The sequence below is a fragment of the Leucoraja erinacea genome, chromosome 12 (assembly GCF_028641065.1).
Source record: "Leucoraja erinacea ecotype New England chromosome 12, Leri_hhj_1, whole genome shotgun sequence".
In the NCBI taxonomy this organism is placed as follows: Eukaryota; Metazoa; Chordata; class Chondrichthyes; order Rajiformes; family Rajidae; genus Leucoraja; species Leucoraja erinaceus.
Window position 1 is genome coordinate 9328133 of NC_073388.1, and position 19040 is coordinate 9347172.

The 19040-nt window shown below is 44.3% G+C and overlaps 1 protein-coding gene across 2 annotated transcripts in view; it reads right to left on the bottom strand.

Moving 5' to 3' along the window:
- tenm1 (teneurin transmembrane protein 1) overlaps positions 1 to 19040 on the bottom strand; it is a 1787780-nt gene that overhangs the window by 203438 nt on the left and 1565302 nt on the right. For both annotated transcript variants that reach the window (XM_055643570.1, XM_055643571.1), the window contains 2 exons: positions 17809 to 17979; positions 3310 to 3524 (listed from right to left, as the gene is read on the bottom strand). In XM_055643570.1, coding sequence (XP_055499545.1) covers positions 3310 to 3524; positions 17809 to 17979 — 386 coding nt within the window. The remainder of the gene's footprint in view (positions 1 to 3309; positions 3525 to 17808; positions 17980 to 19040) is intronic.

Below are 19040 nucleotides of genomic sequence, written 5' to 3' on the forward strand. Positions count from 1 at the left end.
GTCCAAGGACCCCGACAGTCTTTTCAGGTGAAGCAGGGGTTCACTTACACCTCCTCCAACCTCATCTACCGATGTCCGCTGTTCCAGGTATCGACTCCCGTATATCTGACCTTTCTGTCCTGGGCTTCCTCCACTGTCAGAGTGAGGCCCAGCGCAAATTGGAGGAACAGCACCTATTTCGCTTGGGTAGTTTACACCCCAGCGGCATGAACATTGACTTCTCTAACTTCAAGTAGCCCTTGCTTTCCCTCTCTCTCCATCCCCTCCCCCTTCCCAGCACTCCCACCAGTCTTACTGTCTCCGACTACATTCTATCTCTGCACCGCCCACTCCCCTAACATCAGTCTGAAGGAGGGTCTCGACCCGAAACGTCACCCATTCCTTCTCTCCAGAGATGCTGCCTGTCCCGCTGGGTTACTCCAGTATTTTGTGTCTACCTCCCTGTGACCTGTATGGGTTTTCTCTGGGGAGCTCCGGTTTCCTCCCACACTCCAAAGACTACAGGTTTGTAGGCTAATTGGCTTCTGTATAATTGCAAATTGTCCCCAGTGTAGGATAGTGTTTATAGTGCGTGGATCGCCCATTGGCACAAGCCTGGTGACCCGAATGGCCTGTTTCAGTGCTGTATCTCTAAACTAAACTAAACGTGCAAACCCCGTATGGACAGCACCAATAGTCAGAATCAAACCTGGGTCTCTGGTGCTGTGAGGCATTAACTCGACTACTATGCCACCATGCCGGTCTTTTCATGGGCTCTGGGTTTGGACTGGCTTAATTTAATGTATCGCATCAAATGCAAGCAATTCTTTCCTACTGATGGTGCAGGCTGTTAGATCATCTGTGATGAGTTTCATTATTTTCCAATTAGATCCTCCATGTGGAACTGTGCCACGTCAAGGAAAATCCCTCGTTACTCATCTCTTTTGTTCTGCGATAATTGCGTTTCTTGTCAGATCATTCGCATTACAATCAGTAATTAAAGATTATGTAATGTCGTTAATGATAATGAACATTATTTTTGCGGGCAGTCATGGCAGAAGTGGATAACACTAATCGGGTTTCCCCCAATTTTATTAAGATTCCAATGGAAGCACATCAGACCTGATGAGTTTTCATTTTTCAGTTGTTCTTAGAAGTGATGATAATTTCCCAGGCCGATCAAATCAAGCAAGCAAGTACAAATCCCATGGCGGCTGCAGGATTTCAATTCAATTTACAAATAAATCCGCAAGTTAGAAAAAAAGTCGCCCCTTCAGTGAAAATTATCTGAAATGTATTTGATACTTGTAAAACTAATTAATGAATGTTTCTGGGGATGAAGCCTGCTTTTGTCTCTTCTTCACCATGTCTAAGTCTAGTCCAACTTCAACTTTATGGGATCCACACTTCCTTGGCCATCTGTTGCCGGCCCTGATCTTTTTTCTACTCCCAGTTCCCCTCCCACCCACTACTTTCAATCTGAAGAAGGGTTCCCACCTGAAACATCAGGAAACATCATCCATCTTTTCCCCTCCAGGTATGCTGCCTGACCCACTGAGTAACTCCAGCACTTTGTGTCTATCCAATATCAACACATAATTGTCCCCCATAATGAGGCGTTCAAACTACAATAAAGAAGAATAAAGGGCCTGTCCCAGTTTCACGACCTAATCCACGACCTCTGCTGAGTTTGCCCTTGACTCATACTGGCAGCATGGTCGTCACAAGGTCATAGGAGGTCATAGGAGGTCGTAGGTAGGTCGTAGCAGGCCGTGATGCTAGTCGTAGGTACTCGTGGCAACAAGTAGGTCGGGGTGTTTTTTTCAACATGGTGAAAAATGTCCATGAGTAAAAAAGGTCGTGAAAGTGGGACAGGCCCTGAAAGGAGTGGACTTGATGGGCCGAATGGCCTAATTCCACTCCTATTCCTTATGACCTTATGACCTAATAAAGAAGAATAAAGCAGTAGACCTGATGGGCCGAATGGCCTAATTCTCCTCCTAGAACATGTGAACATGAATGCTGCACATATCCAATGGTTGAGAAAGATAGCTCATCATGGTATTAATGCATGGTAATTGATAACATGGCTGGTGACCCCAATCTCACAGGACTGACAATTCCTTACCAACAAATTACTGTGCAATTTTGGGATTCTCGGCCAGATTATATTCTTAGTTTGTTGTTAAATGCTGCATCAACTTAAGTACATCGATAAATTTACTCTGTTGGCTTGTTACCCCATTAATACAGGAGGAGCTACTTCAAAAAGGCAGCTGGCATCGACAAAGACCCATTTCTCATTTCACTCCTACCAGTAAGTATAAGAGTCTGAAAACCATGATCACCAAATTCAAGAACAGTTTCTTCCCAACAACCATCTTGAGCATTGCACAACACCAACTAAACTATCAGGAGGAAGGAACTGCAGGTGCTGGTTTACACCAAATATCAACACGAAATGCTGGAGCCACTCTGCGGGCCAGGCAGCATCTCTGGGGAAAAGAAATGGGTGATGTTTTGGGTTGTGACCTGTCTTTGGACTGAGAGAGAGTGTCGACCCGAAACATCACCTTTTCACCAGAGATGCTGCCTGACCCGCTAGGTTACATAAGGTCATAAGATCATAAGGAATAGGAGTAGAATTAGGCCATTTGACCCATCAAGTCTACTCTGCCATTCAATCATGGCTGATCAATCTCTCCCTACTAAGCCCATTCTCCTGCCTAACCTCTAACGCCTGCAGCATTTGTTTCAGTATTTTGTGTCTACCAACTAACCTATGAATAGTGGACTGTCTTCAGTTGCACCAAGGACTTTGGTCTTTTTTGCACTAGTATTGGGGTTATAGGTTTATTGAATCTTTCGTGTTTATTATTTGTTATTTTAGTTTCATTGGCTAATTAGTTTCATTGATTACTTATTTGATTTAGAGATACAATGCGGAACAGGCCCTTCGGCACACCGACTCTGCGCCGACCAGCGATCCCTGCACACTAACACTACTCTACTCTACACACACTGGGGACAATTTACAATTTTACCAAGCCTATTGACCTATAAACCTGTGCTTCTTTGGGGTGTGGGAGGAAACCGGAGGAAACCCACGCAGGTCACGGGGAGAACGTATCCGTGGTCAGGTTCGAACCTAAGTCTCCGGCGCTGTAAGGCAGCAGCTCTACCACTGCGCCAATGTGAGTTGTTATCTGTGAGTGTTGTGCTTACTGGCCTTTTATGTGACTGCAAGTAAGAATCTCAGTGTTCCATCATCGGTACATATGAACATTAAACAATCTGGACTATAGATAAAACACAATGAGAGGTAATTACCTGTGTGTGGGTGGGCGGAAGGTTTCGTCGACCATAGATCCCCAACAAGGCATCTTTAGCCAATGACACGTTGAATTTCAGGTAGAGCGGATGATCTGTGGTGACTTGAAACCTCCAGAAGAGACCTGGGGGAATGGTTTGCATCACCTGCATTCCAATATCCACTTCTCCTGTGTCGATGGCCCTCCCTCGTTGAAACACATTCACAGTTTTTCCTGAAAGAAACACACAACAGAAAGACAACCAGTTTGACCGCAGCATGTAGCACTGGAAAGTTCACATTGGTTGCATTCAAGTGGAAACACTGCAGAGCTATATCACACTAACCTCTTTTGGTTGGGTATAAAACAGTTGAAACAAATTCAGAAACCTTTCAATGTACATTTGGAATTTCTCTGTGTTTCTTCATAACACAATAATTGGGTTTTAGTTTGGAGATACAGCGCAGAAACAGGCCCTTTGGCCCACCTGAGTGCGTGCTGACCAGCGATCTCTGCACTCTAGCACGACATACACTTAGGGCCAAGTTACAATTTTACCAAGCCAATTTGCCTACAAACCTGTACGTCATTGGAGTGTGGGAGGAAATTGGAGCTCCATACAGACGGCACCCGTAGTCAGGATTGAACCCGGGTACCTGGTGCTGTAATGCCCCTGTCCCACTTAGGAAACCTGAACGGAAACCTCTGGAGACTTTGCGCCCCACCCAAGGTTTCCGTGCGGTTCCCGGAGGTTGCAGGTGGTTGCCGGAGGTTGCAGGTAGTGGAAGCAGGTAGGGAGACTGACAAAAACCTCCGGAAACCTTGGGTGGGGCGCAAAGTCTCCAGAGGTTTCCGTTCAGGTTTCCTAAGTGGGACAGGGGCATTAGGCAGCAACTCTACCGCTGTGCCACCGTGCTGCCCAATTGTCTTTGTACCCCTGGAGTTATTGACACCCTCTTAGGTCTAATATTCCAAAGACTGACCACCCCATTATTTGACCCATATTTGTTGATTACTTGTTAAGAGTACTGGTAAACTTTGTTTAACATTCACCTACACATGAACTCACCTGGGAAACTAAGGTGGGCGGGCGAGGAGAGGATGTCGGTTACTGGGCGACAGAGGAAGGTGGCGGCTGGAAGCCCGGTAAGACAACGCTCTTAGCAACTGGAACAACTACCCCCACCACCATTTGTGTAAAGAAGTCACCCCTCTGGTTTCTATTAAATCTCCTCCCCCCCTCACATTCAATCTATGTCCTCTCTTTTTCAATTCACCTACTCTAGGCAAAGCACTGTGTGCATTTCCCCAATCTATTCCTCTCATGATTTTGTACACCTCTATAAGGTCACCCCTCATCTTCCTGCGCTCCAAGGAATAGAGTCCCAACCTACTCAACCTCTCCCTGTAGCTCAGGCCATCGAATCCTAGCAATGTCCTTGTAAATCTTCCTATGACATTGTGTCCAAAACTGATTTATATTTAACTGATTCAAAAGTGACATTTATCGTAATTAATATATTTTAGCATATGCCCGGAAAAAAATATTGGCAGAGATGAACCATTTTCTTGTTTATTATTAAGAACAATTTAATTTATCAGCAGCAATCCTCGCACTATAACACTATCCTACACTCGGGACAATTTTTTACATTTATATCAAGCCAATTAACCTACAAACCTGTACACCTTTGGTGTGTGGGAGGAAACTGAAGTTCTCAGAGAAAACCCATGCAGGTCGCAGGGGGGAATGTATAAACTCCGTACAGACAAGCACCCATGGCCAGGATCGAACCCGGGTCTCTGGTGCTGCGAGCGCTGTAAGGCAGCAACTCTACCGCTGCCACCCAAACAATTGTCATGATCAGATTGGATATAGTCCAGAAAAGGGTGAGAGATTATATGAAATTAACTAGCCAAAACTCTGAATTCCAATACTACCATATTCATCTCTCATGCTGCACTGGCTCAGCATACAATAGTGAATGATATCCAATGATATCAACTAGGTTGCCAATGGAAACATTGGTCTACAACTTGCAGTTGGAATGATGACAAACCTATCCACGTTCACAGTTATCTCGTCATGCAGCTGATAGCAATGTCTGGTGCACGCATATAAAAACATAGAAAATAGGTGCAGGAGTAGGCCATTCGGCCCTTCAAGCCAGCACCGCCATTCAATGTGATCATGGCTGATCATCCACAATCAGTGCCCCGTTCCTGCTTTCTCCCCATATCCCTTGATTCCGTTAGCCCTAAGAGCTCTATCTAACTCTCTCTTGAATACATCATATATACAATTACGTGTGGAACTCCGTAGTCGTTGTTACTGATTTCCTGCACCTTCACAAAGCATTCTAATTTGCAGGTTTCCAGAGCACAACCTGCAGAAATCAAGCACTTTAAACACATCCCAAAGACGTGCCGGTTTGTAGGTTAATTGGCTTCTGTAAATTGTTCTCTAGTGTGTAGGATGGAGCTAATGTTTGGGTAATAGATGGTCGACGTAGACTCGATGGGCCTGTTTCAAGGGTGGCTCAGCGGCACAATGGTAGAGTTGCTGCCTTGTAGCTCCAGGGACATGGATTTGATCCTGACTACGTATAGATTAGTCTGGTACAGTGGGACCAATAGTTCAATTAATTCCTTAAGAGGAAGGATGTAGATTAAACTGTCTTTACTATATATATATATATAGTAAAGACAGATTATAGAAACATAGAAAATAGGTGCAGGAGTAGGCCATTCGGCCCTTCGAGCCTGCACCGCCATTCAATATGATCATGGCTGATCATCCAACTCAGTATCTCATCCCATGCCTTCTCTCCATACCCCCTGATCCCTTTAGCCACAAGGGCCACATCTAACTCCCTCTTAAATATAGCCAATGAACTGGCCTCAACTACCTTCTGTGGCAGAGAATTCCACAGATTCACCACTCTCTGTGTGAAAAATGATTTTCTCATCTCGGTCCTAAAAGACTTCCCTCTTATCCATAAACTGTGACCCCTTGTTCTGGACTTCCCCAACATCGGGAATAATCTCCCTGCATCTAGCCTGTCCAATCCCTTAAGAATTTTGTAAGTTTCTATAAGATCCCCCCTCAATCTTCTAAATTCTAGCGAGTACAAGCCGAGCCTATCCAGTCTTTCTTCATATGACAGTCCTGACATCCCAGGAATCAGTCTGGTGAACCTTCTCTGTACTCCCTCTATGGCAAGAATGTCTATCCTCAGATTAGGAGACCAAAACTGTACACAATACTCCAGGTGTGGTCTCACCAAGACCCTGTACAACTGCAGTAGAACCTCCCTGCACCCCACAGATTATGCATGTTGCACATTCCTTATGTATTTCAGTCCAGATCTTCATCCCTACCCTGGACACAGGTCCTGTTAGTTAGTGTGCAACTCACATAGCGGTCTGAACTTGTTCATTAGGTAGATGGGGTAATCTATAGATTCTGCCAGAATGAACTTTTGGCATCTATAACTGAGAATACTGTTGCCTTGCCCAGCTGCACTGCACTACGGGCGCTGTCTGTAGTGAGTTTGCACCGAGTGGGTTTTCTCCGGGTGCTCCGGTTTCCTCTCACACTCCAAAGACATGCAGGTTTGTAAGTTAATTTGGCTTCAGTGAAAATTGTGAATGGTCCCTAGTGTGTGTAGGATAATGTTATTGCATGGGTTCGCTTGTTGGTACGGACTTGGTGGGTTGAAGGGCCTGTTTCCGCATTGTATCTCTAAACTAAACTAAACTAAATCAGAATTATGGGTATTTATGAACCATTCCTGCCATTAAAATGTCATGACAGTTTTTGCTTTGTTACATGGTGAGCATGTAAGTATTCACTTGCTTGTTAAGCTATAATTGGTTAAATGCTCCTGTTTCAAAAGACAAATCATTTTACATCTCGGAAGCTAAACACATTCAGGTCTGTTTAGGGGTGGATAGTAGATAATTTAAATCTGCCAACCTGAAAATGACCAGTTTATATTTATTCTCTGTTTACCGCAGAAAAATCCTCATTCCACACATTTTTAAAAAATGCTTCGTGCCAAATTATTATATTTCCTGATTCACTTTGTCATCCTCCTCTGTTTGTATGGACATACGTTCGGAGTGAAAGACATTTGGACAGGTACATGTATAGGAGAGATTGAGAGGGATATGGGCCAAATGCGGGCAGGTGGGATTAGTGTAGATGAGGCATCATGGACAGGTTGGGCTGAAGGGCCTGTTATTATCCCCTGTCCTATGTGTCTATGTGTTTAACGATGCCTTCTGTGGCACTTCATTGAAGGGTGGCACCATGGCATAGTGGTAGAGTTGCTGCCTTACAGCACATGCAGCGCCGGAGACCCAGGTTCGATCACAACCATGGGTGCTTGTCTGTATGGAGTTTGCACGTTCTCCCCTTGACCGTGTGGGTTTTCCCAGTTCTTCGGTTTCCTCCCACACTCCAAAGGCATCCAGGTTTTTAGGTTAATTGGTTTGCTATAAGTGGAAATTGTCCCTAGTGTGTGTAGGGTAGCGTTTATATGTGGGGATCACTGGCCGGCGAGGACAACGGTGGGCTATTTCCACGCTGTATCTCTAAACTGAACTAAACCTTCTGCAAGTCCAAATACACAACATTCACTGGTTGCAACTTATCTCTTCAGCGACTGTAGTTATAAACTCTAAAACACTCTAGAGGATTTGTCACACCTGACTTTTCTTTCTTAAATGCAATTTTAATTTTATCAGATTCTATTATTATTCTCCAATTTCCCCGCTATCATTTCCATATAACATATAACAATTACAGCACAGAAACAGGCCATCTCGGCCCTTCTAGTCCGTGCCGAACACTTACTCACACCTAGTCCCATCTACCTGCACTCAGGCCATAACCCTCCATTCCTTTCCTGTCCATATACCTATCCAATTTATTTTTAAATGATAAAAACGAACCTGCCTCCACCACCTCCACTAGAAGCTCATTCCACACAGCTACCACTCTCTGAGTAAAGAGGTTCCCCCTCATGTTACCCCTAAACTTTTGTCCCTTAATTCTCAAATCATGTCCTCGTGTTTGAATCTTCCCTACTCTCAATGGAAAAAGCTTATCCACGTCAGCTGTCTATCCCTCTCATCATTTTAAAGACCTCTATCAAGTCCCCCCTTTAATCGTCTGTGCTCCAAAGAATAATGACCTAGACTAATGTCTAAAGTACAGCATTTCCCTAATGCAGTTCTGGCATTTTTCCTGCCACTGAGGCTAATTGACCTGTAACTCCCCATATCCTCTCTTCCTGCATTCTTAAACAGTGGGCTTGCATTTACTGCTATCCAAACCATGGGACCAGTCTATTGAATGGTGGAAGGTGTCAACCTTCTCTACATTATCTGCAGAGCCATGTCTTTAAAAGGTTTTGTGATGCTTGTGGTCATCGGGTTTTTGTTTTAGAGATACAGCGCGGAAACAGGCCCTTCGGCCCACCGAGTCCACACTGACCAGCGATGCCAGCACATTAACATTAGGAACAATTTATACTTATACAAACCCAAATAACCTACAGTGGGAGTGTGGGAGGAAACGCACGTGGTCACGGGGAGAATTGTCTTTCCGCTGGCTGGTTAGCACGCAACAAAAGCTTTTCACTGTATCTCGGTACAGGAGACAATAAACTATACTGACACTAAAAAGTGCTTGCATCAAACCCATCTGTCGCTGGACTTGATGTTGATCCAGCAAAAACAAGACTAGCTGTGATGGGAAGAAAGATTAAGTTGCTTTTTATTAACTTTATAGTTTTGAATTGTTTCATCATTTTTCATGTGGTATTAATTTGTTATGGCTAAAGTTTCTGGATTTTCAAAACATTACATCAACCAGCAGTTCTTATAAGCCTCTGGATTTCAGAAATATTCAAATATTGTTCATCGGGTGCCAAATTTTCATAATCTAAATTTGTTGTGTATGTGATTAGCATTGTAATATTCTTCGACAGTCAGGTCACTTATTTGTCCAACTTCATTATTTAGGAATGGACTCTGCTCTGCATCCTTCTTTGTAATGATTCAAGGATCAATTCCACATGCTTACTGGAAGCCCTTGCTTACTGGCGGCACATATGTGGTGGCACGGTGGCACAGCGGTAGAGTTGCTATCTTATAACGCCAGAGACGTGGGTTCAATCCCGACTATGGGTGCTTGACTGGACGGAGTTTGTACGTTCTCCCAGTGACCTGCGTGGGTTTTCTCTAGGAACTCCGGTTTCCTCCCACACTCCGAAACATATGCAGGTTTGTAGTAAATGGCTTGGTATAATTGTAAATTGTCCCTAGTGTTTGGAGGTTAGTGTAAGTGTGCGGTGATCGCTGGTCGGCGTAACAAGTTATACTAAAAAGTTATCTCAGTTCAATTAAGGACAGTTAAGACCCTGCATAATTCCTCCATTAAAAAATCCTAAATGAATTTTGATCTGAATTGATGTCTGAGTTATTACTTGCTTTCTTAATATTTCTGACGCGCCTTGGCTGATATGGGCTTCTTGAATCTTAAATAGTTTTCCTTTTGCTTTTTTGACTAAATTTATTGCATCTCACGTCAACCAAGGTCCTCGAAACAGGCCAGCCTTCACTTTATCATTGGATACAGCTTACATACAGGAGGAGGAGATTATTTTAACTTGGTATCCTGCATCGTGGACCAAAGAGTTTATTCCTGTGCAGTTCTGTTCTTAGATGGCGAGAAAGATTGGGAGCATCCAGAGATGCTGTCTGTCCCAGTGTGTTACTCCAGCATTTTGTGTCTATCTTCGGTGTAAACCAGCATCTGCAGTTCGTTTCTACACAGCAATGTTCTATGTTCTATTTGAATTTGCCGGTCTTGAATTCATGTCAACATGTACTTTTAAAACAACTTCCACATATCTGATCTCCCAAAGATAGACACAAAAAGCTGGAGTAACTCAGCGGGACAGGCAGCATCCCTGGAGAGAAGGAATGGGTGACGTTTCGGGTCGAGAACCTTCTTCAGACTGATGAGGGATAAGGGAAACATGAGATATAGACGATGATGTGGAGAGATAAAGAACAACGAATAAAAGATATGCAAAAAAGTTACGGTGGTGAAGGAAACAGGCCGTTGTTAGCTGTTTGTAGGATGAAAACAAGAAGCTGGTGCGACTTTGGTGGGGGAGGGTTGATAGAGAGAGAGGGAATGCTGGGGCTACCTGAAGTTAGAGAAATCAATATTCATACCACTGGGCTGTAAGCTGCCCAAGCGAATATGAGATGCTGTTCCTCCAATTTGCGTTTAGCATCACCCTGACAATGGAGGAGACTGAGGACAGAAAGGTGACTCTCTGAATTCTACTCTCCCGAGCACCTGATCAAGAAATTTGCTTCTGCTGTAATTGTACTCGCTATAATTTAGAAGATTGAGGGGGGATCTTATAGAAACTTACACATTTCTTAAGGGGTTGGACAGGCTAGATGCAGGAAGATTGCTCCCGATGTTGGGGAAGTCCAGAACAAGGGGTCACAGTTTAAGGATAAGGGGGAAATATTTTAGGACCGAGATGAAAAAAACTATTTTCACACGGTGAATCTCTGGAATTCTCTGCCACAGAAGGTAGTTGAGGCCAGTTCATTGGCTATATTTAAGAGGGGGTTAGATGTGGCCCTTGTTGCTAAAGGGATCAGGGGGTATGGAGAGAAAGCAGGTACAGGATACTGAGTTGGATGATCAGCCATGATCATATTGAATGGCAGTGCAGGCTCGAAGGGCCGAATGGCCTACTCCTGCACCTATTTTCTATGTTTCGATGCTTTAATTATAATGTACCCCCACTAATGGATTTGTTGCCACTTCACTTTTTCCAGGGAGAATCTACGTGAGCATTAACTTTTCTCTAAACCCGCAAGTACAGCACCGTGGCGCAGTGGCTAGAGTTGCTGCTTTTCAGCGCCAGAGATATAGTTTCGCTCCCGACTACGGGTGATGTCTGTATGGAGTTTGTACGTTCTCCCCGTGACCCACGTGGGCTTTCTCCGGGAACTCCGGTTTCCTCCCACATTCCAAAGAAGCACAGGTTGGTAGGTTAATTGGCTTAGGTACAAATTGTAAATTGTCCCTAGTGTGTCGGATAGTGTTAGTGCACGGGGGTCGCTGGTCAGGCTAGTCGTGGGCTCGGTGGGCTGAAGGGCTTGTATCCGCGCTGTTTTATCCAAACTTGACAAAACTAAAGCTAACCATATAACCATATAACAATTACAGCACGGAAACAGGCCATCTCGACCCTTCTAGTCCGTGCCGAACACATAATCTCCCCTAGTCCCATATACCTGCGCTCAGACCATAACCCTCCATTCCCTTCCCATCCATATAACTATCCAATTTATTTTTAAATGATAAAAACGAACCTGCCTCCACCACCTTCACTGGAAGCTCATTCCACACAGCTACACCTCTCTGAGTAAAGAAGTTCCCCCCTCCTGTTACCCCTAAACTTCAGTCCCTTAATTCTCATGTCATGTCCCCTTGTTTGAATCTTCCCTACTCTCAGTGGGAAAAGCTTTTCCACGTCAACTCTGTCTATCCCTCTCATCATTTTAAAAAACCTCTATCAAGTCCCCCCTTAACCTTCTGCGCTCCAAAGAATAAAGCCCTAACTTGTTCAACCTTTCTCTGTAACTTAGTTGCTGAAACCCAGGGCAACATTCTAGTAAAAGTTAAGATCACTTCCTTTATGTCCTTCACTATTTCCCTGAAACATGAATATTTCCATTTTCATTTGATCATTTCATTTGTGCCCACTGTGTTCCCATTATCGTGCCCAGGATGGACAGCAACCAAAGAGAAGCAATTTAATCATCCAGACTACTGTCTTAGGTGCATATCGCTTAAACAAACAAGCTGAGATCCTTTGTGAATTAGCAGAAATAACGCAGTTATTTATAATCACAGGTGTGTTAATCCTGCTTTTGGCAAAGCGTTCGTTACAGAGGAGAGGGCAATTTTCATATTTCAAATGCGTGACAAGGTTGAAATTAGGCAAGGAAATTTCAGACCACTATTTTGTTCCAAAAAGTGTTTTAAAAAGAGCAATTAAACTCTCAAATCGCCTCACAACCTCGGATTAAATCGTCGGATGCCTGTTGATTTCTGAAGGAAATTTTGTCGAATTGCACATGTCCAGATGTTGTAAACTCTCTTTAATTGTTTAGGGAGCAAAATACTTCACAGGTGCTTATGCCTTGGAGACAAACTGAAATCTTCAATTAAATCGGCGTGGAAGGCATTAAAAGACACATGAGATTTCACCAGGCTAATTTAATCATGTAATTGTGAAATATATAGTCCTGGAATTAATCTGATGCAACAATTTGAGTCATGGACTCATACAGGCCCTTCGGCCCAACTTGCCCACACTGACCAACCTAACCTAACCCATCTACACAAGTCCCACTTGCCTGCATTTGGCCGATATCCCTCCAAACCTGTCCTATCCGTGTAACTGTCTAAATGTTTCGTAAATGTCGTGATAGTCCCTGCCTCAACTTCCTCCTCTGGGAACTCATTCCTTGCACCCACCACCCTTTGTTTGAAAATGTTAGCCCTCAGATTTGTATTAAGTCTAACCCTCTTCACCTTCAACCTATGTCCTCTGGTTCTCGATTCTCCTAATCTAGGCAAATACTCTGTGCATCTATCAGATCAATTTCTCTTATGATTTTATACACCTCTATAAAATCACCTCTCATCTTCCTGTGCTCCAAGGAATAGTCCCAGTCTACTCAACCGCTCCCTAGATGCTCAAGTCCTGGCAACATCCTCAGAAATCTCCTCGTACCCTTTCCAGCTTGACAACATCTTTCCGATAACATGGTGCCCAGAACTGAACACAATACTCTAAATGCGGCCTCACCAACGTCTTATACAACTGCAACATGACCTCCCAACTTCTATACTCAATGCTCTGACTGATGAAGGCCAATGTGCCATGATCCTTTTTGACCACCCGATCTACCTGCGACTCCACCTTCAATGAGGGAAAGGCTGCGATTCTTCCTATGGAGGAAGCTTTGGGATCGCAGTCTATTCCATTAGTCAGTACCTGAATCAGTCTTTTCAGTTGAGTGGTATCACCTACATTGAAGGAAACCATACAATGGGAAAATACCATAAATAAAACTCCCCCTATTGTTGATGACGTCAACGTGGCGATATTACTGTAAAGCGAAGGCAGACAAAAGGAATGCGTGGGTCGAGAGAACTCAGCGGGTGAGGGGGGGGGGGACAAGAAAAAGTCTATGGAGGGCGAAGGAATAGGTGACGTTTCGGGTCGAGGACCTTCTTTCTTCAGACTGATATCGGGTTTGCTATGTCGGGGGAGGGGTTGGTACTGGGGAGCGGAAGAAAAAAATTGAAGAGGCAGAAAAAGTGGGAGAGCTGGGAAGGGGAAGGGGAGGGGAAGGAGGGAGAAGGCAAGGACTTGGAGAAGTCAATGTTCATACCGCTGGGGTGTAAACTATACTTGTGGTGCCATTTAACCCACCCAAATTCATACATGTACCCTGAAGTCGGGGGATTAGAAATGTGAGGGGTTTTACAAAATGCAAAGTCTTCAAGGGATGACGATCGGGGTTGAAGTGGAGAGATAGTTGTCTGCCACTAAATGCTTGCTGAAGTTATATATATACATTGGGTTATAGGCGGCACAGTGGTGCAGCGGTAGTGTTGCTCCCTTACAGCATCAGAGACCTGGGTTCGATCCTGACTACGGGTGCTTGTTTGTACCTGATCTGCGTGAGTTTGATCCTGTCAATAACTGAGTTTACTCTCAGACTTAGCACAAAACATTCGGGGGTATTGGCAGTGAATATTTTGATACATTTGTACCGATCTGTTATGTTCATACGACAAAAATATCTGGATACATTTCACAAGGACTGATACAGGTGCAAAAGTCAAGGAGCTTGATTGGACAGTGTTCGGTGAGAAGGGCTGTTATGTTTGCCATTGTAATGACAAGTATTTCAAAGCAAGTTATCAAATGTCAAACTTTTCATTTCCCTGGGAAGATGCCTACTTTCATCACTGCCGTTAGATTGCCATGATATATTGCTCAATGCAATGTCCATTGAAGTTTAAAGATGTATCAAAACTGCTCATCTTTCTAACGTAGACCACAATCCCCAGTCAATGAATGTGATTCAGCCACAGAGATCTCTTTACCACTCTAAAGCACCATGCCCTATTAAATAGCAAAATAAAATTTCAGGTCAATGAAAGAGTCGATGGCTCTGGTTTCTCGGAAACAAATATTCCCCTCTGAACACTGAGATAATCCTTTTAGTACTGAGAACCTGAACGTATTAAATAAATACTTTTGGAAACTAAAACTGAATTACCGAGTACATTACATGCACATGATACATGTCTATTTGCTTATTCACAGTTGTAGCTAAATATCACTATGCTTAGTTTATTATTAGTTCAGTATAGAGATTCAGCGCGGAAACAGGCCCTTCGGCCCACCGGGTCCGTGCCGACCAGCGATCCCCGCACATTAACACAACCCTACACACACTGGGGACAATTTACATTTACATTAAGCCAATTAACCTGCAAAACCTGTACGTTTTTGGAGTGTGGGGGGGGAGACTGACGATCTCGGAGAAAGCCCATGCGGTTCATGGGGAGAACGTACAAACTCCGTGCCGTCAGCACCAGTAGTCGAGATCGAACCCGGGTCTCTGCCGCTGTATTATCGTTGCGCCACTGTGTCGCTCCTGTACTACAAAGCAGGGCAAGTTAATCAACAGAGAATCAAGTAGAGGTTTATGGCACAAGGATGTGCGGTATATGGAGTGCAGAAAACAACGTTAAAATAAACGACCAAGGAGGCTGCTTTTCCTCTGCACTGTTGTACTGTCATCTTCAACGCAACAGACAGGGTGGCATGGCGGTAGAGTTGCTGCCTTGCGGCGCCAGAGACCCGGGTTCGATCCTGGCTACGGGTGCTGTCTGTACGGAGTTTGTACGTTCTCACCCGAGACCACGTGGGTTTTCAGAAAACCCAGAACTTTGGTTTCCTCCCACACTCCAAAGACGTACAGGTTTGTTTTGTTAATTGGCTTGGTATAACTGTAAACATTGTCCCCAGCGTATGTGCGGGGATCGCTGGTCAGTGTGGACTCGGTGGGCCGAAAGGCCTGTTTTCAACGCTGTATCACTAAACTAAACACAAGTATTCCATCACGTGGATGTAGAAATGACTGGAAAGATCTTGATGGCTGATATACTTCATAATAAACTCCCTTAATAATCTGCACACAGTTTGGAATAAAAAATACTCTGGTTAAAATGTGAAATGTAAGAATATTGAATATTGTGATGAAGGACATGGATTGATGGACATGGGCTACACACAGGCAGGTGGGACCAGTGTTGATGGGGCATCTTGGTCGGTGTGGGCACATTTTTTTTCCTTATGTCAAAAATCTTTATTCAAATATTAAAATAATATATACAGTACAGTAAAAAACAAAACAAAACTCACCACCATAATACACGACAAAAGATGAACTATTATACAACTATCTTCAACTCCTTGTCAAGGATGCATTCAATCCCAGCGTTCCCGGAAATCCCCCGGGACGCCCGTGGACAGTGCGTAGCCCCTCTCTAACACCACCCGGGCACGGACGTAACCCCGGAAAAGGGGCAGGCAGCCGGCTCGGGCGGAGCCCTCTTGCGCCTGGTGCCGTGACTTCGGTGTGGGCAAGTTGGTCTGAAGAGCGTAGTTCCACGCTGTGCGGCTCACTGACTCTGTGACAGGTTCCTGAAGTCAGCTGCATCGATGAACATGATCGCTGCTGATCCTTTATCTCACCTCCACCTTCCTAATCAACTTATTATTTGCATTTTCCTCCTTGAAGGGCCCTTTCGATCCAGAAATCCATTTAATGACGCTTCATTGCACTGCCTCCCAGGCATGGATATGGTCAGTGTTTAAGAAGGAACTGCAGATGCTGGAAAATCGAAGGTACACAAAAATGCTGGAGAAACTCAGCGGGTGCAGCAGCATCTATGGAGCGAAGGAAATAGGCAATGTTTCGGGACGAAACGTTGCCTATTTCCTTCGCTCCGTAGATGCTGCTGCGCCCGCTGAGTTTCTCCAGCATTTTTGTGTACCTATGGATATGTTCAGGATCGAACCCGGGTCTCTGGTGCTGTCAGGTTGCAACTTTACCCCATACCACACCCTTGTGCCACCATACCATCTTCTCCTGCCATTCTGCCACAGAGGGTAGTTGAGGCCAGTTCATTGGCTATGTTTAAGAGGGAGTTATATGTGGCCCTTGTGGCTAAGGGGATCAGGGGGTATGGAGAGAAGGCAGGTACGGGATACTGAGTTGGATGATCAGCCATGATCATATTGAATGGCGGTGCAGGCTCGAAGGGCCGAATGGCCTACTCCTGCACCTAATTTCTATGTTTCTATGTTTACCTTTTGAGTCAGCATTGTATCTCAGTCTGTGTTCATTCATGGACCTGCCACTGAAGAAAATCACCCAAAGAGCGCATGGTTCACTTTACATGACAATCCACACACTATAATTAGTCAGGCACTCTATGCTTGGTGTATCATGTTCTAACTATGACCTGAGTTGACTGTCTAATGTGATGTTATTGCAGTGAAACCATAACTTACCATTGCACCTATACAGGAAGCAGATGATACAAATGCTTATTTGACTAAGCAGATTAGTTGTACCCTTATTCCTTAAATCACCTTATGACAGTTGCAATTCCTTGGTCCATTAAACACTGCCTAATCTAAGTTTTATGAGATGACTTGTGTCAGATTTTCCTCCCCTACCTCTTCCTGTTAGTATCTGTATTATAATCTAAACAGTATTTGGGACAGAGGCATGGAGTCGTACAGCGTGGAAGCAGGCCCTTTGGCCCAACTTGACCATGCCAACCAAGATGCCCCATCTGTAAGTAGTCCCACCTGCCTGCGTTTGGCCTATAATCCTCTAAACCTATCTTATCCTTGTACCTGTCCAAATATATTTTAAATGTTGGCTCTCTTAAAGAGATAGAAAATATTTAAAAAAGTTGAGCTACTTTGTTAAAAATTAACTAACTGTGGCTCTTATTCGTATGTTCATGTTATAGGAGCAGAATTAGGCCATTCGGCCCATCATGTCTACTCCACCATTCAACCATGGCTGATCTATCTCTCCCTCGCAACCCCATTCTCCTGTCTTCTCCCCATAACCCCTGACACACGATATATATATTAATATTGTTTATGCCTATGTTGTCTTAATATTGTCTATGCCTCAACTAAATAGCAAACAGGGTTGCATGATACACACACAGTGTTTCCTTAATAGCATTATAAATAGCATTAAACCCCACTAAACATATCAGAGTATCTTCAGATCAGTAAAGTTAACCAGGGGTGTTAAGCCCATCGTTTTTAACATTCATTAGGCGCGCTGCTACCTCCGAGACCTCCTTTGTCTTTCATGTCATCTTTGTCTGAGCCTTTTCCACCCTGGGTCGAAGAGGTGATATCCAGGTTTTCCAGCCCAGTGAAAGATTTGCTTCCCCCGTTCTCGTAGAGTTGTCCGTGGACCGGCTGCAGCTGCCATGTCAGGCCAAACAGATGCACGGCTGCAAAACCAACAGGCGGCTTTTAGAGTCACGCACGCGGGCAATTCTCTGCAGTCAGTTAGATAGATTCAACAAAGGCAAAGTCAGTTAGATAGGTTCAGTGCGCGGGGATCGCTGGCCGGCGCGGTCAGGGTGGGCGGAGGGGCTTGTTTCCGCGCTGTGCCTCAAAACTAAAACTAAACAAAGTGAAACGATCGGAATTCACCGTTTACCTGAACGCCGCTACGAGTTTCGTTAAACGTGGCCAAATGATTTGACACAGTGAGCACATCTGTGACAGGCTCAGTATTTTCATGCACTCACCATGTGCATCTTAATATGCTGCTTGCATCCCGTAATTTTGCATAAACTTGTCTCAGAGGCTATACGACAATGCTAATTTCTGAGCAGGTGTAAACGCTAAATCATGCTGCAACACAACATTTGTCCTGGTCATAAAGTGTAATGAGACTTTGAAGGAGGATATTTTACATGTCTGCACTAGAGTTCCATTTCCATGAGGATGCAATTTACCAATTTGATTCCCAGCATCAATCTCATTGTTTTTTCCATAATCCGATCTGGAAAATAAATCGTATGAAGTCATAAAGACTTTGATTTTGATTTGAGGGTTGGTGCTCTGCTGACTGATCTTACAAGACAGCAAACATTTGAGCAGCACGGAGGCACAACAGTAGAGGTGCTGCCTTACAACGCCAGAGACCCAGACAGGTGCTGTCTGTGCAGAGTTTGTACGTTCATCCCCTAACCGCGTGGGTTTTCTCCGGGTGCTCCAGTTTCCTTCGAAGACATAGAGCGTTGTAGGTTAATTGGCTTGGTAAAATTGTAAAATTGCCCCTAGTGTGTGCAGGTCAGTGCAAGTGTGCGGGGATCACTGGTCGGCGCGGACTCGGTGGGCCGAAGAGGCTGTTTCCACGCTGTATCTCTAAACTAAACAAAACTAAATTAAATTAAACTAAACTGAACAGCAATTAGTATGGGAAGGAATAGGACAGTCGGGAATGTTAACTGATATGCAGTGATTTTTTTTGTTAAAATGGATTGTTGAGGGGAGCAAGATT